Raw genomic sequence first — 25041 nt, forward strand, 5'->3', positions numbered from 1 at the left:
GAGTATCACTGGGGATCTGTATCATTTTGAAAACTGGGTTGTTATTGTTATTCATTTATACCCCACCTTTTCGCAGAAATGGGACTCAGGGCCCTTCCAACACTACTATTCTACAATTCTATGAAAAAGGACTGAGCACATAACATCCCTTCCCTTCTTCAGTCATATATGCAGCCCTGCCCCCAAAATCAGGTTGTGGCATGGGTTGGCTGAAATGCCAGAGAAAACATAGATCAATAAGGATATAAAAACACTCTTTACCTTGGAAAGCATCTTCAATTTCTTCCATATTGGGTTCAGGTTGATTGCGAAGTAGCGTGTACATGGACATGACAATACCAGGAGTGCAGAAACCACACTGAGATCCATGGCTTTTTGCTATTCTTTCCTAAAAGAAAGAAAGAAAGAAAGAACTCTTAATAGTATATGTAATCCTGAAATAATGGTCTCTTTAGTTAATCTGGGACTAAACAAATTCTTGTTGAAGATGGTATGGAATTCAGAGGCCTAATTACCTAAGTAACCACTAAATACCTCCACTGTGGTATGTGTGCAATACGGCTTTATCCCTAATGAAATCACCATGCTTAAACATGTCCCTGACTCATGAGCATTCTTCCTTTGCCAGTGATGATGTAATCAACCACAATCACTAGAACTTTTCTTCTTCCATCAGCTGAAACAAAATTCTCCCTCCTACCCATGCTCACAAGTGGAGAATCTTGGTATAGATGCTACAGGTTTCTTTCAGTGTCCGTTTTTTCTCCCATGAGGTTTCCCCAGTACACCCTGCATGGTTTGTCAGTTCATAGTTGCATTAACTTTTCAGCTTGGTGCCATTGATGAATGCGATTAGCATGCTCCTGCAAATTGTTCAGAAGGGTCCAAAGGGTCCAAAGAATTCACCTTGGTGAGCTATCTTTCTAATTCTGCAACTAGAGAGTTTTCTCTTCTTTCCTTTAGCCAGCACCTTGACTGTTAAACAAGGCCTGCATTGATTGGGGAAAATGGCTAATGAAAAAAGCCATGCTGGCTACAAATGGCTTAGCAATTCACTGTACCTTGGGCAAAACAGGAAGATAACATGGAAGGTCAGGCACTTTGTTTAAAAAAAAGTAGATTTAACTCCGCAGATTACCTGTACCGGGTGCAGCCTTGTCTTCGTGCTTCCTATGCCTTCAACAGTAGTTACTGCTACATTGTGGAGAGCACAGATAGGGAATAAACAAGCATTTGCAGAAAAATGTCTAGAATCATGGGTTAAGGAAGTTGTTCATTTGGTAAAATCCTTTGCTGGTGGTACCAGTAAATAAGGGCAATGAATTCATGAAGGCCGGGATTTTAGGACTGGGTTGTTAGCATTGTATTGAAATTACACACACAACATTGGGTGGTATTCACAGGAGTGTAGTCATCTGGGGTCTTATACCAAATCATTGGTCCTATGAGACAATCAGCATGAAAGGGGAGTGTGTTAGCCACTGAGAAGAGTCTTCTGACATGCTTCTTTGTATTTTCGTGCTGAATGGAAACCATTCAGAGTGAAAGGAGGTGAATCAGCCTCTGAGAAGACTCTTCAGAGTAGCTAACACTCTCCCCTTTCATGCTTAGTGGCTCCTAGGGATGTCTGTTGTTGTGGGAGAAGGCATTAATAAGGATCTTAGTTTCAACTCAGCAGCAAAAAGGGGGAGGGGCATGGCTGTGACTAATATGAAGGGACCCTGAACATCTGAATTTGCCACTACAATACTGGGTATTCAACTACTGTGCCCATCAGTGCAATGATTCCTGCTTGCACAATGGGACTTCCCCCCTCTCCACTCCACTGCATGCAACCCCACAACATCCCCAGATCCGATGCAGTGGGTTGGGAGAGCCCCTATTAGAGTATATGTGGGGGAGAAGAACATTTGTTGTGCATGGAGAAATCATTGTGCTGACAGAATGAGACTTAGTGCTGTGTTGAATTCTACCCATTGCCCAGAAGCAAGTGCATACAAGCAAATCATGAAAATATTGCAGTACGATATGCAAGTTAGTGGGAGAAATCCAACCTGGGCCCCAGTCCAGCTAAAGTCATGAGCTGCAATGTATTCTATGCAAACAGTAGCTCAAGACAGAGAACTGAAGTGTTTGCTGTGCCTGTTGTATTGTGAGATGGATGGGAAAATTAACCCCCTGCCAGGCACTGCAGTCAGGTATCACATTAGATGCAAATGAATGCACAAATCTATACCGACATTCCATTTGTGCACATGGTTCCTAATCCAGGGAGGGAATTTATGCTCAGAAAATGGCTTCCCCTCACATATCCCTCTTTGTATAGGACAGCTGAACAAGTTGCCCAGCTGTTTTCTCCAAATCAGTGGTTTCCAAACCTTTCCGCCCATGGACCACTTGAAACTTGCTGAGGGTATTGGAGGGCTGCTTAATGATTTTTCTGCTTGCTGTAGCAATGTTAATGTGTTGTGCTAGATGCTGTGTGATTTTAATTGCATCTTTACAGACATGCTGGGGGGCACCTGAATGAAGCTCATGGACTACTGGTGGTCCACGGATCAGTTTGGGGACCCCTACTCTAAATGATGAACAATATAGAACTATTGTCAATAAGTGACTATACAAAGCACTAGAGCCAACATTCTGGAAATGGAGTCGTTAAAAACATTTTTAAAAAACACCTTTCTATGAACTTGAAATTTAGGTTCTTGCTACAATGAAGAGAAAAAAAGTGGAGGAGAGTAAAGGAGGGAAGGTGGACTAGGAAAAAGACAGAAGAATAGAGTCACATTTTACTGTTATTGAACTTTGAATGGCAGGAAACTGGCTGTTATATTAAAGCAAACATTAATCTAACAAAACAAACAAAGCTGGAAAAGGTCAGTGGATTTTAATAGGTATCCTCATCAGGTAACTTAAGAAATTAAGATCGTAGCAGAGCAAAACACTACAATGTGTTGTAACATAAACATTCTATATTAGGACCATGAGTTTTGCCATTTCTAGGAAAACCAAATGATCACATAGGCCAAGGAGAGCAAGCTTGCATCCCCTCAGAAGTTGCCCAAGTACAGCTCCCACTATTTCTGATCACTGGACATGCTGGTTGAGGCTGATAGGAGTTGGAGTCCAACCACATCTGGAAGGCTGCAGATTCCCAATCCCTGGCATAGATTAGCATTTAGTCAACAGTCATAGCAAAGACATAGCATACAAAGTTATCATCCATCTACAGCTGTGCAATACGTTTAAAGGAAGTGTGCTTTAAAACATTCCCTATCAACAGATCTTACTGTGACATGAAATGGACCTGAGGTTTTGGGAGGAACAAACTTTACACCACAATGTTTTTCCATCCACTGAGTATCTGTCCTCAGTATCACAGATGCCTACATTTAAACCCCATACTTCCATTTCATTGCTTGTATTTCAAAGGATACATGATTTTGCTTTGGAATCTGTCAAACTTAGAAATCATAACAGTGCAGGCGCCACATCCACCTTCTCCACAGCCCAACTTGGTTCCACATAAGCCCACTAACAGTATGAAGGTTAAGGAAAATGAACCAACACAGCAAGGAAATCCTTCAGTATCTACAGCCACTGCTTCCTATAATATGCTTACTTTAGTTTCAAGTTACGCAGAGTGAAAAGACTGAGTTAATCGATTTGTCGAAGACTATCCTACATTTTGTTAGGACACAACAAAAATATATTGTGGCCTAGATTTTTCTGTTACCCCCACAAACATTTTCTGCTTCCTTGTAGGAAATCTAGAGGCCAAATGCTACTGATCATTACATTAAAACAAATATGAGTTTTATCAGTTGATACAGAAGTGTAGATGAATTTTTTAAAATATCTAGTTTAAAATATTGCCCTTTTTAATTTCTGAAATGCATTTACTTGTTATAGACACATGACTAGGCAGAGAAAATCAGATTAGGCTTTACTTCTCCAACATAGTTAATGGATGTTTGTTTTTGACAAAGATTATTATGTGGATCATAAATCTTTGGATGGAAAAATACATGGCATTACCCTTAGAAGTACTCTGAATCCAATTGGCACTACACAATCACTTGTCCTGGAAAATACAGACCAACTTTTTTTGGAAAAACAAGTAACTGGACCCTAATGGAAGGATTCCCATATTCAGTCATGTTACCCCCAAGACAGCAGAACCTGCTGTAATATAAACTTTTCAAGTGACATGGATGATAGATTTTCGCTGGTTCAAATTTTAATCCAAACCAGAGAAGTATCTCCCTGCCCCAATCACCCAGCCAGCCAGCCCACCTCTCTCCACCTACCTACCTGTTGACTATCCAGCTCCCCTCCCTGCTAGCACTCACCATGATCAGCGGTGGTGACAGTACTCCAGGAGGGCCAAGGAAAGGGAGGGACAACTTTCTGCACCCAGCATGCTGGGTTGCAGTGTACCAGACCATGAGATCTTATTGCAGCCTTTGGGAAACATAGTTAGCTACGTTCCCCAGGCACCAGAGGCAGGACTGGGAGAGGCCACCCTCCCTTCCCCCTCTCCATGGCATGACAGGGGAGGGAGATTAGTTGGTGGACGCAAACTAGGAGGCTTGAAGGTCTGTGGATTGGCTTCTTTCTGAAGTCATATTTGCTCAGAAATAGACCAAGCTAATTTTCAATTTGTAAGGGAAGTTGGCACAGCTTATTCCTGAGCCAATCTGACACAAACTGGGGAGAGGGAAGGTAGAGGCTGCCCATCTCCACTTATAGGATTTAGGGCATCAGTCTTGAAGGGAATCATGTTGAACATCACTGAGATTAGTCCAGGTGGGTCTTGGAATGGTGGGAGGAACAGTTTTGGCAGATGACAAATCCTGAATTCAATTACAATTCAAATTCTGCAGGACCGTGAAGCAGACAACTGCGTCTTAACCATTTTAAATCACATGCAGTACACACTGGCTGAGATCAGATACATTTCCGTCGAAGGTAGGTTAGCAAAGTAGTTTCTGGGTCCACATTTTTCTCCACCACCTGGAAGACAAGAAACATGGTTTCTTAAAATACATGTGTGTCCATATGTATGTGCTACAGGTAATGCCAGAGACAAAGTGACTGCTGCCATTCAGCAGCAACTGAAAACGTTTTATGAAGTCAGAAAAGTGTGACATTTGTCAATAAATCTCCCAAACCATCTTTCTTAAAAAATACTCTCTGCATTATGATGATGTTACAACATGATTGTTTTAGCACTATGGAATCTATCCCTCTGGCTGTCTAGGCGACTGCTGTTGTGATGTTTTATTTGACAGATATTTTCTTTACAATTGTTGTTTTTTATAGTTATTTTATTTGCTATTTTATAGTTATTTTACTTGATGGATTCTTGTTTTATGGAAATTGTGATTTTTAACCTGTTTTATTTTGTACAACCATCCAGAGAATGATTGTTATTAGATGACTCATAAATGGAATGAATAATATGAGGAGGATACTATCTGTATTGTAGTACTGGGGGGGGGCTCTGCTTCCCTACTAGCTTTGCTTGCCGACCAGGAACTCCACCCCCTCAGGTCACCCTCCCCCTTGAAGGGTCACTAAGCTTTCTCTTCTCTCCCCCGTCCCCCACGGGTTACTTAAGTTTCCTCCTCTCCTTCCATTTCCACCTTCTCCTGTGAGAAAGAGAGAGGTGGCCAGCTGAGGCAAGCAATACAGGAACTGTGGGGAGTGGCCGGGGCAGCGCCTCAGCAACTGTCCTCCTCTTCCGCCGCTTCCCTCCTCGCCTTCTGCCACTGAGGCTGTTGGTGAGGTGGGAGGACAACAACAGCAGAGCAGCACAGTTGACAAGGAGCTACCCCAGTCCATCTTGACTGTTCCCTCTGTGGCTCGCCTGGGCCACCTTGCTCTCCCACTTTGCTTGCTCATCTCATGCCCACCTCACTTCCTCACTGGTCAGCCATCCTCACTTGTCTCATGCCCGCTGCATGCCTGCCATCCCCTCGCTCCCATGGAATGCTGGCGTCACACTGCGTGATGGCATGACAACTTACAAAAATATGCCTACAGATAGATTACTGTGTCATGCAGTGGTGTTTACATGGCAGTCTTTAAGTGCCTCCCCCCCCACCTTTATTTTGTTGTTTGTCATTTTCCTTTTTTTTTTTAAATAAAAGTGTTGTTAGCTGCCTTGAGTGATATTTTCTGAGCAGAAAAGCAGGCTATAAGGGCAAGGGGGAGACCAACATGGGCCCATACAGAGCAGCTGCTCCAGTGCTTCATTTCGTCTACCCTCCCCATTCTTTTTTCCTTTTGTGCCTATGCAAAATATAGAGAGGCAGGTATTTCTTATCTTCTAAAATCTGCACAGAGCTTAGAAAATTTTTGGCACTTTATAGGATGATGATGGTCTTCAGTTCTTAGAGAGGTTATGGGAACTCTCATGCACTGTGAAGTTTTAAGGGGATCTTTACTGAGCCCTTAGGAGGTACTGGCAGGCACACGGATGCCCGCAGGTACCATGCTTGCAATCCCTGCAGTAAAAGTTTAAGATCTGCCTGGCAACATTGGAGATGGCCTTTACCCTATCTCTCAGGTTCTAAATGGCACTCTAGATGACTGCAGCAGCACAAAACTTTATTCATACCGCTGCAGTTATTGCAAACCAACAGGATCAGGACAGGACTTTGTGCCAAGATCAAAATGACACTTTTCTTCCTACATGTAATACAAGAAAGATAGGCATGAGGAAACATGTATATATATCACCACAAGGCAGACGTTGCGGCACCTAAAGTTACCCTGCATTCTTATTGTCTTGGTTTAACACTTGGCCTTGCCAATTCCACTTCCAGCCTTCAGCCAAAACTTTTCCTAAATGAACCATTTCCCAACAAATACCCCTTGTCCAATAGCTGCTTGCATATTGCCTTCGATGCCTTTCTCAGCAGGCTAATCTGAACTAGGCATAACCATGTGTTGTACACATACGTGCAGACCATAGCAAAGTAGCTGTTTGGAATGCAGAAGGTCTCAGTTTCAATCCTCAGCATTTCTAGATAGAGCTGGGAAAGCCCCAGTCTGAAACCCTGGAGAGCCACCCCCAGTCAGTGTAGAGCCAGATGGAACAATAGTCTGATATGGCATAAGGCAGCTTCCTAAGTTCCTAAAACATCTGTAAAGTAGCGTTCACCTGAAAAGGTGTACTTTGCAAAATTATGGCTACCAGTCAGTGTCAATGGTCTGTATCAATGGTCTAACTTGGTATTAGGCAGCTTCCAAGTGTGGAATTAAAATGTATAGGCCTCAAAATTTGGTTAAGACTTTGCAAGTATGCAGTGGGGGATGGGAAGAATGACACGGAAGCATGCTGGAAGAATATGTTGCAAAGATATGTCACAGAAGGTTCCGAGAGAAACTGCTGAACAATCAATCTTCTAACTACAAACTAGATAAGCATATGTGCATTGCACCAATGAAAGCAACTTCAATCAGAAATTTTGCTGTAAGAATGTGCTGAAATTTGACTATGGTAGAGAACGTTGGACTTATGCTTGTCTGAATTTCTCTCCAAGCGGCCGCTTGCTCTGGTTTGTTTTGCTTTGTTTTAATAAAGTACTTCTGACAAAATCTGGATTCAAACACAATGCAAAGCTCTGCTTTCCTCCACACTAGATTTCTCTTCAATCTCCTCTAAAGCATTAGTATCATCTCAAGGAATACTGCAGTCTCTGGGGACTTTTTAGTTTAAAAAAAAGCAAGAAAGAGGAGATATGATGTTGGGATCATCATGGATAACTCAATGATGATGTCACCCCAGTCTGGGGCAGCTGTGAAAAAGGCAAATTCCATGCTAGGGACCATTAGGAAAGGAACTGAAAATAAAACTGCTGATATTGTAACACCATTATACAAATCTATGATGTTGCCGCATTTGGAATACTATGTACAGTTCTGGTTGCCTCACCTTCAAAAAGGATATTGTAGAGTTTTAAAAGGTTCAGAAAAGGGCAACCAAAAATGAACAGGAGGATGAAGCGACTCCCCTATGAGGAAAGGTTGCAGCGTTTGGGGCTTTTTAATTTAACAGCAAAGCAAGTAAAAGGAGACATGGTAGAAGTGTATAAGATTATGCATAGAATGGAGAAAACAGATAGAGAAAAGTTTTTCTCCTTCTCTCATAGCATTAGAACTCATGGACATCTAATGAAGCTGAATGTTGAAGATCCAGGACAGACAAAAATAAAGTACTTCTTTACACAGCACATAGTTAAGCTACGGAACTCACTCCCACAAGAAGCAGTGATGGCCACCAACTTGGATAGATAAGACAAATTCATGGAAGATAAGGGTATCACTGGCTACTAGCTATGATGGCTATGCTCCCCCTCATGGTTGGAGGCAGCATGCTTCTTAATACTAGTTGCTGGAAACCACAGGAGAGGAGAGCACTCATTTCCTGCTTGCAGGTTTCCCATAGATATCTGGTTGGCCACTATGAAAACAGGATGCTGGTCTAGTTGGCCATTGGCCTGATCCAGCAGAGCTTGTCTTATGTTCTTATGGATGTTCAAGCTACATACAAGTGTTTATTGTCATGACACATTTTGAGAATCCTATCAATGAGGAAAAGTGTACCGAGCTGTTTCTTAAGAAATACTAGGAAATCCCTCAATAGAGAGACTGATTTTCAAAACATGTCAGGACAATAACCACTTGTGCAGCGGTCTCTCTTTTGTGTTTCGCTTGATCTACAACTGTTCTTGCCCCCTCTTTCGGTTGCTCAGCTATGCCCAGATATTTCACAAGGAATGGGGCTTCCTCTTTGGAAACTGAACCCCAGTTTCCAAAAAGCTTCTTCCCTTTGATGTCTTGGCTTCCATCAAGCCATTCCTTATTTGAAAAATTACAAATTATTTGAGAACAGAAGAAATTGTACTTTATTATCATATATGTAAGCTGCCTTGTAGCTATCTGATTAGCAATGTTCAAGTGCTGCTGAGACATCTTAGACTATCCATCCACAAGTATTCACTGCCTATACTGGAACTTTATGTTTCAAGATGTGTCACTGAATGCTTGAAATTGGTCGAACTGCATTTGGCATCTGTCAGTGCTGCTTGCCTGTAGGCTGTTTGTGGCAAACTGAAAGGGTTTCTTTTATCTTCAATAAGCTGTTAAGCCATTTTCTCCAAACTTTCAATATACAGTATATACTGTATGTCGTTACAGTGTTTAGAAGCTGGTTTATTTTAATGTTTGGTAACTGAAAGGTTTTGGTTGCAACAGCCTGCTAATTTGCATTTACTGTAGTGGTTAGAGTGTTGGACTATGACCTGGGAGACCAAGGTTCAAATCCCCACACAGCCATGAAGCTCACTGGGTGCCCTTGGGCCAGTCACTGCCTCTCAGCCTCAGAGGAAGGCAAAGGTAAACCCCCACTGAATACCGCTTACCATGAAAACCCTATTCATAGGGTCGCCATTAGTTCAGGATTGACTTGAAAGCAGTCCATCCCACTTTATTACTGTGTTTAGAAGTTTTATTTCAGTGTTCTGTTTTGCATCCCAGGATATTTTTAGAAAAATATGTATTGTCTTATGAAATTGATGGTCTCCAGGGAAGGCAAAACGTTTGAAGGTAGTGTTTCCCAGTTTGCCTTTTAAGCTGCTGCCACCCGTTTTGTGGTCCTGACAATGGCAATTTTGGGAGATTTGGAAGACACTACTCACGCATCACACACAGGAGAAGCAGTTGAAGTGCAAGCCTGGTGCTTGGAGGCAGTGATGGGCTGGATGTGGGCCAAGAAATTGAGGCTGAATCTTGAAAAGACAGGGCTGTTACATGTCCCGAGTTCTCATAGCGGAGAGGTGGAGAGGTAGCCTGTCCTGGACAGGATTGCACTCCCTTGGAAGGAGAAGGCCTGCAGCTTAGGAGCACTTCTAGATTTAACATTGTCACTGGAGGCTCAGGTGGCCTCAGTGGCTACGGATGCCTTTTCCAGCTCCAGCTAGTTTGTCAACTACAGCCCCTTTTGGACCGAAATGACTAAGTCACTGCACTCCATACTCTGGTAACTTCCAGACTGGATTACCAGAAACTGCTCTTTCTGGGGCTGCCCTTGAAGATGACTTGAAAGCTTCAACTAGTCCAAAATGCAGTGGTCAGATGACTGGCTGGGATTCCATTTAGATCTCATATAACCCCTATTTTAAAACAGTTGCCAGTTTGTTTCAGGGCCCAATTCAAGGCGCTCACATTAGCATTTGAAACCCTAAATGACTTAGGCCCCAAATATCTGAAAAACCACTTCCTTCCCAACAGACTCTCTCAGGTGTTGAGATCAGCAGAGGTGCCCCTCTTGGTAGCTCTGCCCCCCTCAGAAGCTTGGGGTTGTGTGATTTTTGTGGTGCAGCCCCTAAGTTGTGGAACTCTCTCCCGACAGAGGTTTATCTGGCAGCTTCACTGTACAGTTTCTGGAACATGCTGAAGATGCACTTAGCCTTTTGACACCTGAGATCTATTTTTTGGACCCACCCTATTTTTGTGATGTTGTGATTTTAAGTTGTTCTTAATTGTTTTTAATTATACATTTTAAACTGTTGTAATCCGCCCTGGGACCTCAGGCTGAAGGGGGGGGTAATAAATATATTTATTCACTTTTGTGAAAAAAATCAATTAATAAATGTAATAAACAAATCATCATACAGAGCGAGGGCAAATCTTCTTGTCTCCACTCAGCAGCCTGCTGGGGGGGAAGGAAGAATGGTGCTCACCAACCACTGAGCTCCAGCCAGAGAAACCCAATTTGACATAATTCACTGCTACATTTTAATACATTCTGAACATCAAAAGGTCAGAGTTTGAACTGAAGAACTCTTAATCTAAAACATTCCAGCCAACTCAGCATTGATTGTTAGTAATACTGCTTGCTCTTTATCTTGCCTTATTAGCTATAAAACTTTGCCCTTAGGGTCAAAAAGACAAAATTCTTCCCTGCTTCTCTTCCTGGCTATAGGGCACCAAGTTCTCTTTTGTTATTAACAGATTATCTAATCACATTTCTTACTTGTGTATAATGATGCGCCATCATGTGCTCTTGGCTCTCACCATTGCATAAAGAACTAAAATGTGTTTGTTATATGTTTATGTAAACTAGGTAGGCAGATAGGTCTGGACATACAACAGAAAGTGATTCTGCACAGATTGCATAATTTCTGTACAGAATTCACAGCCAGAAGATGTGGCAACAGTCAGTCATTTAAAGAGCTTTAAAAGTGGATTAGACAAGTTTTTGGAGGGCAGGCTTATCAAAGCAGCTATTAGCTGTGGTAGTTATATGGAACCTCCATATTCAGAGGCAGTACACCACTGAATACAAGGTTCTAACAAGCACAAAACCAACAGAGGGCTATTGCCTTCAAGCCTAGCTTATGGGCTTCCCAAGGGCACCCTACAGGAAGCAGGGAACTGAACTAAATGGATGTTTAGTCTGCTCTACCCAGAATCTTCATACGCTGGACAAATATAGCATAATTCTAATGTGAATAACCCTGCTGATTTAGGACCAAGCTATACATTACATCAAACATACAGGTGGGTCCTGTGCATTTTGTACATTGGGGCTGCGAGGGAGGGGGGTGCATCAGGACTGAGACTACAGCTTAGCAGAGGGCTTTTTAACTATTTGTCCCCAGGCTTGATCCCAAAGAAAAACCCCTTCAGAGCTCCCATTGTCCCCAATGGCAGCTCCCCACCCAACAGCACTGGCAGCATTAGAAGGCTTTTTAAAAAAATTAGGACTACCGCAGTGAAAGGAAGGGTTTAAACACCTTCTCCATCCTACGGATCCTTATCTTTCTGTGGTTGCTTAAATTAAACACATATATTTACACAAGACCAAAAAGTTAAGCACAGCCTTTGAATTTAACAGCTTGCCTGGTAGCCATAGGAAACCATGAATTCCATAGAGGTGCGTGAGAGAACTGGCGGAGGAATGAATGATTGCTCTGGCTCTCCACTGCAGGGCCAGCCATTTCCTTATTTCCTTATTTTTTCTTTTTGAGAGCGAGTGTGGTGTAGTGGTTAGTGTGTTGGACGAAGACCTGGGTGACCAGGGTTCAAATCCCCACTCAGCCACAAATTTCACTGGGTCACCTTCAACCATTCACAGCCTCTCAGCCTAGCCTACCTCACAGGGATGGTGTGAGGACTAAATCAGAAGAGGGGAGAACCATGTATGCTACCTTCAGCTCCTTGGAGAAAAGGTGCGATAAAAATGCAATCAGTAAAGAAAGAAATGTCATGAACCAAGGCAAGCATCTTGGCTCAGGTAGCAGATTAGAGAAGCAGCAGCAGATCACCCACCCATCCATTGCTGCCATTTCCCACTGCTGGCCTCTCTTCCCTTGCTGCCGCTGCCTGCCTCCAGCTCATCCATCCCTTGCCAGGGCCTGGGCTTGCCTGCCAGCTGTAAAGCGGCTACCAATGGCTGCTGCCTAGGAGTGTGGCTACTACAGCAAAAAAGGTAAAAGAAAAAAAATACTGTTAATCATTGTTGCAAAGTGGTATTCCTCTCAGGCAGTCCAAGGCCATCTCAGTTGTTCCAGTACCTCATTCTGAGGAAGACACCATAGGGTGAAATGGTCCAAAAGAGCAACCAGCACTACATAAGAAGAGCCTGCTGGATCAAGCCAATGGCCCATCTAGTTCAGCATACTGTTCTCACAGTGGCCAACCAGAGGCCTATGGGTAGCCCACAAGCAGAACCTGTATGCAAGAGCACTCTCCCCTCCTCTGGTTTCCAGCAACTGGTATTTTAGAAGCATGCTGACCATGGAAGCAGAGAGTGGCCATCATGGCTAGTAGCCACTGACAGCCTTATCCATTGCCATCCACTTTGCCACAGTGGCAAAAACTGTTTAATTACCCAGTGCTTTTCTCTGACACTGAGGACTAGCTGCTTACACTTCCCCCTCTTTTTTCCCCAACCACTTCTTTAAAAGAAAACAGCTTCCTGGTCAAATATTTCCAGCTACACTCCAGTAGCACTATCATATGCTGACAAGGCACATGATCTCAGCTGCTAATTTTACATCACAGAAATTAAACAGGTGCTTAAAAACACACCAAAAGATTCACCTGTGAAATAACAGCTGGCTGGGTAAGTTTCATTATAGCTTGTATGAAAAGGGATATCTTATCATTTGTCCCTTATCTCTCGGCTCTATAGCCTTGAAGTCAGACGCAACAAACAGTACTGACTGTTTACAATGTCAGGCTACCAGCAATAGAGACAAAGTAACCTTTCCCATCAGCTGCAGGCAGCACAAGGTATCATGTTCTGTTCCAGACTCTTGATCAACATTCCCAGGGGGTGTGTTGCAATGCTCCACCCATACTTGTAGCCTCCTGTTCCAGTAGCATTGCATAATGAACAGCCATTCCTTGTTAAAGTGGTTTTAAAGGATCTGAACAAATGTTTGCAACAGAGCCCAGTCATGAGAGTTACAGATTATCATCACAGAACCAGCACAGTTTTCTACTGCAGTTTGGGCCAGCTTTATTAGGCAGACAAGTTATCCCTCTCAACATCCAACCCCATGAGTGGGCTGATGGATCAGTCCTGGCAAAGTTGGAGGGAGTAACTTTAGGCAATTTCTTGATTTTATGAAACACACTGCTGGTGAAAAACACACTGGAACATGAGAAGACACTCTGATTCTAATCAAGGGGGAAATCTCCTTTATCGGTCTGCTGATGTGCGAGAAGTCTGGAGAGTTCAAAAGACTGGGGTAAGCACCACCCAGCAGAAAACCCTGGTTTGCATCCAGTCCCTGATCCCCAATAAGCATATATGTGATATGCATTTGCTGCCTTCGCTTTTTTTCAGGTGTGCACTTAAAATATCGAAGTGCTCCTTCAAAATATGATGTGTGAAACAGCCCTAACAAAGTGGCAATCACGTGGGGGGGGCACAGGTCTGCACAAACTGGAAGGGCCATAGCTCGGAGGTCGAGCATCTGCTTTGCATGCAGAAGATCCTAGGTTTAATCCCAGGCATCTCCAAGTAGGGCTTAGAAAACCTTGCCCAAAACCCCAGAGAGATGCTGCCAGTCACTGCAGACAAAACTGAACTAGCTGGATCAACGGGCTGGCTCAGTACAGGGCAGCTTCCCATGTTCCCATGTAACTGCCCCATGCTGGATCAGACCACAGGTCCATCTATCCCTTCATGGTGTGATCTGACCTACCTGGCAGGAGGTTGCAGAAATTTCAAGTGGGGGTCTATTCCAGCCCTCTTACCAAATATCCTTTTAACTAGAGATGCTGGGGACTGAACAGGGTACTTTGTGCATGCAACCATACAGTCTTCTGCCCTATGAACTGCAGGTACACAATTCATTTAAGAAACAGATGTGTAAATGGGCCATCCCAACTGTGCCCTCATCCTTCTGAGAAGCCCTCCATTTAGATTCCAGGTAGGAGCCTTCCATTACTATCATTATTATTTTAGAGCAGTGGTTCATAACCTGGGATGCACGCACCCCTGGGGATGCGAGACACTTTTTTTAGGGGTGTGACGCGTTGTTCAAGAGATTTTAAAAATTCATTTGTCTTAGCTAAGCTAGGCTAAAACACACATTAAAATTTAAAAAAATGAACAGTATTTTTTCAGGGGGTGCGAGTGCATATTTTGGAAATCCAAGGGGTGCTGGCAGTGGAAAAGGTTAAGAACCACTGTTTTAGAGTGACACACAATGCAGAGTGCTGAGATGCCGTGATTCCTGCCCTCGTATCCCAAATGCCTGCACTCAGTCTCTGCTGTGCTAACTGCAGCCTCACAGCCACCAAAGGAGACAGGACATGGCTCTATGAGGAAGGACAGGCAGCAGATTTGCTCTGTGATTTGCTGATGCAACTCAGCCCCATCACCACCCCTGGCCCTTCCCAACTGTACAGTGCCTAAGGAAACTCTCCAGAACTGCCAGCACACAAAGGTGTGCGCTGATCGGCACCACTGTGCAGCAGCAATGAAATGCCATCTCTTTTCTAGGAAATGTCAGCACCAGCCCAGGCAAGGAAGCAGAAATCTACCATGCTGAAGATTAATATAACCATTTATAGTGAAATCAGAGGGGAGGTGCTAATTTGTTTCAGTTTGTGTACTGCATTCTTGTGGCCCAAGCAAAATCTCCACAGAGTCAGGCAATCTTGACTGCTTTAACATAAGCAGAGACTTTCTGGATCAGACAGAGCATCTAGGTGCAATGTCCAGTCTCCAAAACTCATCAGGAATGGAACAACCAACCTGTCACTTTGCCTAAGGCTTGCAGCTGCTCCTGTGGTAATCACTATTATTTGATCTCTTTATGCAGAGGGGGAATTTGCTGTGGGTTTGTAGTGGCTATTTTGCTTGTTTCTGTAATTTAATTTAGGGTAAATATCAGTCCATCAGCAACTGTCCAGTTCTTTCACTCAAGTTCAGTTTGTCGTCTGCTGTACAAGCTACAGCCAGAGGCATGTAAGAACAGTTCTGTTATCTACATTACATGCAGTCATATCCGAAAAACTACACAGAACGTATACACAGCAGATAGGTTTGTATGCATGTACTCAGTTTAGTTGGCATCTCTTGGTAACCTTCTTCAACTCTGCTTTATTAAGTATTATTGGTTTAGGAATTGCAGGCTCTTATTAAATTAGCAGCAAGCTTTTTTACTCAGAAATGTGTAACTGTTGTATCAACGTGAAATGAAGCAGCAGCATTTTCTGGAAGAAACAGATTGAAAAGACTTACCAATTATTATTATTTGATTAAAAGAAAGTTGGACACCATCTTTCTTTAAAAAAAAAAAGAGCAATAGCAGTAAGTATCCACTTGGTCATTTGATTACCATTTTCCTTTACCCTGTCTTGAATAAGTGTCAACAGTTCCTTGCTGTTTTTTTAAATGGCAATTTTCTTGCTCACAAATGTTCAAGACTTTTTAACTCTATGGGGAGCACAGCTCCTGGTAGTGTAGTCTGTATAAATGTAGTCTGTGAACTGTGAAAATAATCCCTAGGTTGAGATACAAACAAACAAAATTAAATGTGGGGGTCTCCCCTACCTTCTTGCCATTTACAAAGAAGACCAGTTCGTCCTTTTCTGAAGCCATCCTGTGCAGCTTCCAAACTTCACCCAAGGGCTGGGGAGGATTCCAGATCACACCTTTCTGAATAGCCCCAGCACCACAGCAATCTGAATCCCTGCAACACCAACCCAAGCAATATGAGTAGTCCTTTGGAATCTTTAACCTTATTTACAGCATCAGTGCCCTGGGAGAGCCCAGGTTATATAAGAGCCACCCGGAGGCGTGCCAACTGCACTTGGCTGTGCCTTTTATGCCCTCCCTCTAATGATAGCACAGGAGAAGTTGAAAAGAATAAAGTCACTGCCCCTTTCCAAGGCATGAGATTAATCTTCAAGTACATTGCTTGAACAGATAGGGCCAGCCAGAACCTGGCAGGAGAAAGTGTGCCAACCATTCATACTCTCTTCACCTTCCAGGTTGATTTTCTAATCGCTTTCCACTTCTGCCCTCTCTGTTACTGATTAGTGTATGCCACACATTATGCCACTCCCCTCAACCAGCTACCAATAATAAATTCAAAACATGTTTTCTAGGTTTAAAAAAGCCTGTTAAACGTGGGATTTTGTGCCCATTGGATCATATGGTTAGAAGGTAGGTGAAGGCTAAAGACAGTAATCTGTGAGGCGAGGGGGTTCCCATGAGTGTAGAAGGCAGTATTTTCTGTCAAATGCATATTACTCTTCATTATTATCCTTTCCATTCAGAGGTTTAGTACGGTTTGTGGTATTTCAAAAGGCTGTGACACATGCATCAACAGGTAGACAAAAGAACGCCATGGAAAGTGATCTCTCTATCATATGAACTTCAACTCTGTTAAAAACTATTGATAATTCAGTCTCCAGCCAAGATCTGTTCTAATCTCTCCACTATTTTAGGGCAGGGATGAGAAATCTATGGCTCCCCAGATGTTGTTGGACTTTAAAATTCATTCCTCCAGACCACTGAACATGCTGGCTAGGGCCAATGGAAGTTGGAGTCCAACAACATCTGTAAGGCCACAAGATCCGCCAGTCCTATTCAGGAGGGTGGGGGTGTAGGATTCCTTAGCAACTTGTTCCATTATCCAACCTTTCTTTGAATTAAGATATTTTTCCTGTTATCCAATCTATATTTAACTGCCTGCAACTTAAAGCTATTACTTCTTGTCTGCATTCAGTGACCCTCATAAGCCAGACACAGGGGTCAAGTTTCAAAGTTAAAAACAGCTCTGCAAAGCTCAGAATTGAATCAGAATCAAGCATCACTTTGATCGCCAGTTTATTTATGACCTCTGTCTCAAAGTGCAATCCCAACTTAATTCCATTAATAGGACTTCCTTAATGTGTTTTGTTTAGCATTACGGCACCACTTCCTGAGACCCATATGACAATTTCACTACAGTACTTCTTAATGCTTCTGGTATTTTCCTAATATAATTCACATACACATGTATCTCAGTCCCACTATGTCTTTGGCATAGTGATCCCAGGACACAGTTTAGAAAGAATGTAACAACTCTTCCCAAGTACAGCCCACCTTGTGCTTATCCCAGCAGAGTATCATAAATGTACTTTGCACCTATATGAAGAATTGGATCACGGCAAACCATAGATCCATTTCAAAGGCTCTCCTGTTCCAAAACTCAGAATTATCCAACAGCGTAGCAAAACCCTGAAACTAAGTGGCAGCTTAAAGCAGGTAACAATGCAGAGCTCATTATCTAGGTTGATACCAGAACAGGCTAGTTCATTGGATGAATAACATCATGTGTTCCATGGTACCCTAGAGGATCACATCAATCAGAGCCTAATCAACCATTTTGGCAGCCTAGAGAATTGGGATGTTGGTTCCGGTTTCTGAGGAGTTAATAGGAATGCTCTCCAACAACCTTTCATTCTAGAACAAGGGAGGATAGATACTGCAAGAGAGTTAGACCCGAGGAGAGTGAAGGTTTGAAATGAACTTGGACTAGAATGAGGAATAGAATAGGTCCTGAGATGACCTAGATTTCCCTGAGGCAGTAAATTGGATTCTGGTCTGTACCCCTTCAGGTTACACATGGGAGATTCCTACACAAAGAATCAAGGACAGGGCTAAGCTAGATGCTTCTTCTTGACATCTATTTTCTTATGTGCTGGTTTTTTAAAAAATTATTTGTTTGTTTAATGGTAGCATTCACTTATATTTATTTATTTATTGTCATTATTTTTACCCCGCCCTTTTTCCAAAACTGGAACTCACGGCGGCTTCCAGATAAAAGCACACATATAATTAAAAACATACAGAAGTCTAGATTAAAATCGAATTAAACTATTTACAGTATTAAAACCATTCATACATACAGTTAAAATAGTTCAAACTCAGTTTAAAATAATACAGTTAGACAATAGCAATGCAGCACCCTTCAAGTCCTGTCCTTAACAGCTTTCAGTTCCAAAGGCTTGTTGGAATAAAAAAGTCTTTGCTTTGCTTCATCTGCGGGGAAAAACAACAGCCCAGTGTGGGTCCTCCTGCATGGGGCCTCCTGGCATGGGGGTCTCCCTGCTCAACAACAGCCTGGCGCCTCCTACCCAACAACAGCCTGGTGTGGGGCCTCCCGGCACGGGGCCTCCTTCTTCACAACAGCCGCTGCCTCCACGTCCTTCTGCCCCTCCTGCTCCAGGTAGGGCCCAGATCCCCAAGCCCAAGTGCTCGCAGCTGCCCTCCGACATAAACTGCCATCAGCAGCAGCAGCAGAAGCCTGGGGAGCAGCAGCTGAGTGAGCCCGAGGACATGGGGAGGAAGACAACATTGAACCAGCAAACAGCTTCACTGTAATAAATGCTTGTCGCCCTTCTGCCTCTCGAGAACTCCCCCCCCCGCTAAGATCACCTCCTCTTTCTTGGTGGTGTCGATAATGATAATGTTGTTTCTATTTAATTTAATTTTTGTATATTGTATTGTTTATATTGTATATTATGGTATTTTTATACCTGTGTTTATTTTTCTTGTAAGCCGCCTTGATGGCCTTTGGGTGAAAGGCGGGGTATAAATAAAATGTAATAATAATAATAATAATTGCTTATATGAACCCCCACCCACACTCTGAAGCAGTACAACTCAAATAAAATTTGCCATCTCAGGGAAACCTAAGACCAAGGCTTTTAGCTACCCAGGTCCAACTTGTCATGAGATCTGGCATGGAAACCAGAAGAAAGATATTGAGACAAATGAAATATAACAATGTTAATGTTTCCATGTAACACTTATAAAGCACCTACATTTTACTAATGTACATTGCACATACAATGCGAGTGCCTGCAGACTCACAATCTAATAGACAGGATACAAAAGGAAAAAGAAGTGGGGAGGGAAGAGGAAAGCAAGCATCGAAGCAGCGGCTCCTACACTGGCCAATGGATGGGGCCAGGTTGGTCTCCCCTTTGCTGTAATGTTCTTCCTGGCAGGCAGGGTGTGAAGCCTTCCAGTGGTGTCTTGGTGTCCTGGCAAATAGGAGAGGCCAGAACATGGCTTCCTTAATTTCTGAAGTCCCAGAGCACTTAGCAGACTGTTCTTTCTTGTAGTGGGGCGGGGGGGGGAGAGATCCCTGCAATTTCTTCTCTTGTCAAATGGGTGAGACTAGATTGGTCTCCTTGTTATTTTATTTATTACTAGATTTGTATCCCACCTTTCTTCCAAAGAGCTCAAGGTGGTATACATGGTACTCCTCCTCTCCATTTTATTCTCATAACAACCCTGTAAAATAGGTTAGGCTAAGAGACAGCGACTGGCCCAAGGTCACCTGGGAGCTACACAGCTGAGTGGGGATTTGAACGCTGGTCTCCCAGATCCTCGTCCAGCACTCTGACCACTATACGGCATTAACTTGTCACTGCATTCTTCCTGAGAGGTATGAGATGCTGTCTCTTAAATAAATAAATAAATAAATAAATTAGTGGCCCTGGGTCATCTGGCTAGCAGCAGTGGCTAAAGAGTGCTTCCATTCTGCCCATGTAACAGTGCCAGGTAATGTTACTTCTGAATATTTATTTATGAACATATTTGTATTCACTAATAGGCAAAATACCCTTGCGGTTTAAGAATGTATCTATAGCCAACGGATATTTCTATCAACCTTTAAAAAGCAGAGAACTTGGCAGCTCTAGTGAATGTACCGAGCAGCAGGAGACCTGACCTCCTCTCTGAGATATTGGACTGCCCTACAAATTCATAAAAATGCAAACACAATTTGTGTTGGTCTTTCACAGTCCAATCCGCTTCCTGTGTAGCTTGGAAGAATTTGGTGACATGCGTCTCTGAGCATAGGGTGAGTGGTGGCGACACCGGTGACCAGCCCAAATAACAGAAACAAGATATGTACTGTGCTGATCTTGTTTTAGCAGGGAGGCAGCAACAATATTAAGATAGTTGATATAGTTCAAACAGTCACTTTAAATACGTTTGATTTACTTTAAAACACTGTTAACAGTATCATTGTTTTTCAGCATTTTCCCCACCTTTTTATTATACAGTAGGTATATGTAGTCTCCCACCCATATTTAAACCAAAGCTGTCCCTGGCCACATCCACACCAGACCTTTATTTCAATTTAGATAGTCATGGCTTCTCCCAAAGAATCCTGGAAAGTGTAGTTAGTGACTAGAGATGCCCTGTTCCCCTCACAGAGCTTCATTCAGAGTGGCTGACTGTTAAACCACTTTGGCCACTAGAGCTCTCTCAGGAGAATAGGAATCTCCTCTCAGCACCCTTCACAAACTACACTTCCCAGGATTCTTTGGCAGAAGCCAGGACTGTCTAAAGTGAAATATAAGGTCTAGTGTGGATGTGGCCCCCTGATTACAGCAGCTGTGAGTCTGGCTTTTAGAACACTGACAGTTGGTTCTTACTGAGCATGCCCGGCCTTATCATTGACTCCAATGGTAAATTTCTTAAATTAAAAATCAGCCAGGCATTTTTTAAATTTATAAACTGCAGAAGATGAAAGCCAGGGTATGGGGCAAGGTCAGTAATAGGATTACAGGTACTCTGTGAACATGGCTATTTGTAATTAATTTGAACAAATTATGAGAACTCTGACAGAAAAAAAGTCCAAAAGGGGTCTGTTTTCTTTCTCTCTTTTTACACTTTGAACTCTCGATTCTCTGTGACTGTTTTGTGTATCGCCATGAAAATTTAGAGGCTTGTTAAGCAAGCGTTTCTGAATTCAGAACTATACGTTTTGTAAGGTTTTGTTTTGAAATGAGTATATGGGAAGCATCAGAATGGCATGGGGGAGTATTTTCAATTTAACATTGGGGAATGTGAAAAGTCATGCTGGCTATAGTATACAGCGGCTCCTGTGGCTGGCTGTATAATACCCTGTTCAATTTCAAATGAATCATCAAAGCCATTTACAACAAATAAAAACTGTATTGTAAAAACTATGTAAAAATATAAGAAAAACAGAGGTCAGCTACTGCAAAAGGACATCTTCTTAACTACCTGTATAATCCTGGAGGAACAGAAAGGTTTTCAGCAGGTGTTTAAATGTTAAAACACATTCATATTCTGCTGAACTCCTGTTTCAGACATTGCAAAATTTGTAGCAAACACCATCTCTGGTTAACTGATCTTTTTCAGCTCCTCAGAGAGGTGGAGGATGTTTCTGTGTTTCAAGTCAAACTCTTAACTGCAGTTGTACAAGCATCCACACTAAAGCCAATCAGGCTATCAATACCCATGCTATCTGATCCTACACCCGTTATTATTCAGAAGCAAGTCTAACTGAGTTCATTGAGGCTTATTCGCAAGCATGCATAGGACCACAGCCTGAAACTTTCAAACTTTCTTTGCTGGGTGGAAACCAAATTATGCTCAACTGTGTCCTTCAAGTCCTTGTCCTGGTTTTTATTTCTTAGCAATGTTTTGTCTGGGATGGGGGCAAATTGATACAGATTTGGTACAAGTCCTGGGTAGGAATGCAGTTTCTTTAGCCTCTGAGTGTGTGTGTGTGTGGTTTCTTCTGTGCTTCTCTCCCCTGGGCTTAGTTTTCATTCTAACTGTGCAGAAGGCTTGTTCTAGCAGGTTTTCAGACGGGAGCTTATCCTGAAGACTAGATGCCTTAGTGCTTGCTTTTTTAAACAATGGCATCTGTCCAAGTGCTGAAATTTGTACACCCAAATCAAAAATGGATTCTCTTATTATGATGCTTATGTTGTTGCTGTTTATAGAGCAAAATCCAAGAATTCAAAGCAATTCACACATACTCTCAGCAAGATTTCCAACAATCCTATAAAGTTTGCAGTGTAAAGAATGCCAGTGTTATGACTAACACACCCTCATGAATGCAAGAGGAGTCTTACTAGATAAAGGGTCCCCGGTTCAGTCTCTGGCTTCTCCAGACAGGGATGGGAAAACTGTTGTTAGTCCGTGTAGACAGTACTGAGCTAGATGGACAGTGATCTGACTTGGTAAAAGACAGCTTCCTACATTCCTGCCTTCCTAAAAAAGAGGTCCATACCATTTGGCAACCAAATGGTCACCAGCCAAATGCCTTCAGGAAACATATAAGCAGGGGCTGAAGGAAAACAGCCTTCCACCTTCGTATGCCCTCAACATCTGGAATTGTTCAAAACCAGTATTCACAATGCAATCCAACGCAGATTTACTCAGAAGCAGGGGTGTCAGAATTCCAACAAAAAATAGAAACAGAAATTGCCGGTGTCTGCATATTCCTCTCCTATCCAGAACAAGAATCAATCCAACTAATACAATCAATATTCACCCGGGGTTTATTTCAGTCCACAAACAATATGTAATCAATGACTTCCCCCTCTCATTTTTCTGATGTTTCCTTAGCACCAAAAAAAATATGTGGGATTATGTATTGAAAACCTCATTAAGTTCATAAAATTTGGCCACAGTAGACAACAAGACGCATAACAGTTTTTGACAAAAGCCAAACGGCAGCAGAACAGAAACATCACTGATTGTGATTAATATGGGTCAGAACAGAAACTGATGTCTTCTTACATCCCTTGAAGTAAGTCCCATGGACCTCAATGACAGTCACACCTTAGTAAGACTTTTCAGGATTGCAGATTCAGTTTCTATGAGGATTTTGAACAGGAATTGGGGGGGAGTTAATGAGCAACGTAAAATACAGCCACAAGAGTATACTATAGCCAGCATGGTTTTTTTGCATTCTGGAATGTTAAATTAAAAATACCCCCCAAGCCATTCTTCTGCTTCCCATAAGATCATTTCAGTAATAAGCTCATTGCCACCACTCACCATATGCTCAGAGGCACATGTTACCAAATTCTTCTAAGCTACACAGGAAGTGGATTGGACTGTGAAAGACCAGCCCAAATTGTGTTTGCATTTTTACAAACTTGTAGGGCAATACAATATCTTAGAAAGGAGGTCAGGTCCCCTGCTCCCATGGTGCATTCACTATAGCTGCCCAATTTCCCTGCTTTTTGAAGTTTGATGGAAATATGTGTTGGCTATAGGTAAGTTCTCAACTGCAAGGGTTTTTTTGCCTATTAGTAAATATTAAACATATAGGGTTTTTTTTAGTATATGTTATTTACTAACCTACATGCATATTCCATTTCTTCCTATTCCACCCCCTCCCCTCTCATGCAAAACATTTGAAATTTAAGTATTTGGAAGGAAAAGAGCCATCTTTTGTAAGATCTGACCATTTTTCAGAGATGACCCCCAGTTTGAGAGGTTCACCCTCCAGCTGCAACCAAGAAGCAGCAGCAACTGCACAACCAGGAGGGCCACCATTTCCCCCCTCCCAAGGACTTCCATACCTTTGTCAAACATGCAAGAAACAGATAAATCTGTTCTCAGTGCAGCAGAGTGCCAAGAAAAGCTTTCTCCTCTTAAATGTATGATTTTTCTGTGGTTTTAGAGGTTAAAAAAAAGAACACTGGCAACTCTCCATCTCAAGAGACATGCCTTTCTGAACATCTGATTTCTCTGCCCATAAAATGGGAATAAGCATGCAAACATTGAAATATTTCCAGAGATACACACAACTGAGCCATGCTCATTTCAATTCCCTGAAACAGCACATGGTACCCTTGAGATGTTGCTAGACTACCACTCCTATCAGCCTCAGCCAGCATGGCCAAGGTTCAGGGATTATGGGAGTTGCAGTCCAACCACATCTGGGTGTGGACCACACTGGCTACCCCTGCCCTAGAGGCACATGAAGCTAATGCTGAAGCTAATCTGCACCAAGTCTGGTCATTGGCCCCATGTACGCTGCCTTGTGATCCATGGAATAAAGGCAGGAAATAACACGTAAAACATTTGCTCAGAGTACTTATTAGTGAAAGGAGGTAACTGCCAATCAACCCAGCAGCAACTCTTCTTTTCCAAACAATCTGAAGTTACTACCAGTTTCCCAAGCCATTGTATCCATATGGAGGCAACACTCCTGCAAACCTGACCTTTTTCTTACCCACATGGTACAATGAAGTGGTAAAGCACACACAATGCATGCAGCGGCGTCACTAGCGGGAGTGCGGGGGGGTGCAGACCTCCGGTGCGCGCCCTCCCAGGTGCATGGACGGGGGTGGCTGGCCTTGCGTGTGCGTGCACGTGCACGCACTCACCACGCGCTCCAGGCTGACGATGGAAGGCCTGTCCCAGCTTCACCGCCAGTGAGCGGGTGCCTGCTTTCGGTCTCGGCCGCCCACCTCCGAGGAGGAGTTGGCTGCGCCGACCCGGAGCGCTTCTTGGCTCCTTTGCTGGGCAACGGCGCGGGGCAGGGCAGCTCTGGCTGTCACCCCCCTCATGGTGTCACCTGGGTGCGGTCCACACCCTCAGCACCCCGGTAGTGACGCCCCTGAATGCATGCATAAGATCCCAGGGTCAATATGCAGCATCTCCAGTTAATCAACCTCAGATTGAAGAGCTGGAAATTAGCCCCTGTCCAAGACTCCGGG

At 43.0% G+C, this 25041-nt stretch overlaps 1 protein-coding gene across 1 annotated transcript in view; it reads right to left on the bottom strand.

Moving 5' to 3' along the window:
- The window catches only part of XDH (xanthine dehydrogenase), an 82688-nt gene extending 66389 nt beyond the window's left edge, over positions 1-16299 (bottom strand). Inside the window, exons 1-5 of the mRNA XM_061625000.1 lie at positions 16094-16299; positions 4962-5019; positions 3441-3537; positions 1139-1247; positions 262-388 (exon numbers count right to left, since the gene is read on the bottom strand). Coding sequence (XP_061480984.1) covers positions 262-388; positions 1139-1247; positions 3441-3537; positions 4962-5019; positions 16094-16141 — 439 coding nt within the window. The 5' untranslated portion in view covers positions 16142-16299. The remainder of the gene's footprint in view (positions 1-261; positions 389-1138; positions 1248-3440; positions 3538-4961; positions 5020-16093) is intronic.
- Positions 16300-25041: the final 8742 nt, after the last annotated feature.

Source organism: Rhineura floridana, chromosome 4 (genome assembly GCF_030035675.1).
Source record: "Rhineura floridana isolate rRhiFlo1 chromosome 4, rRhiFlo1.hap2, whole genome shotgun sequence".
Lineage (NCBI taxonomy): Eukaryota > Metazoa > Chordata > Lepidosauria > Squamata > Rhineuridae > Rhineura > Rhineura floridana.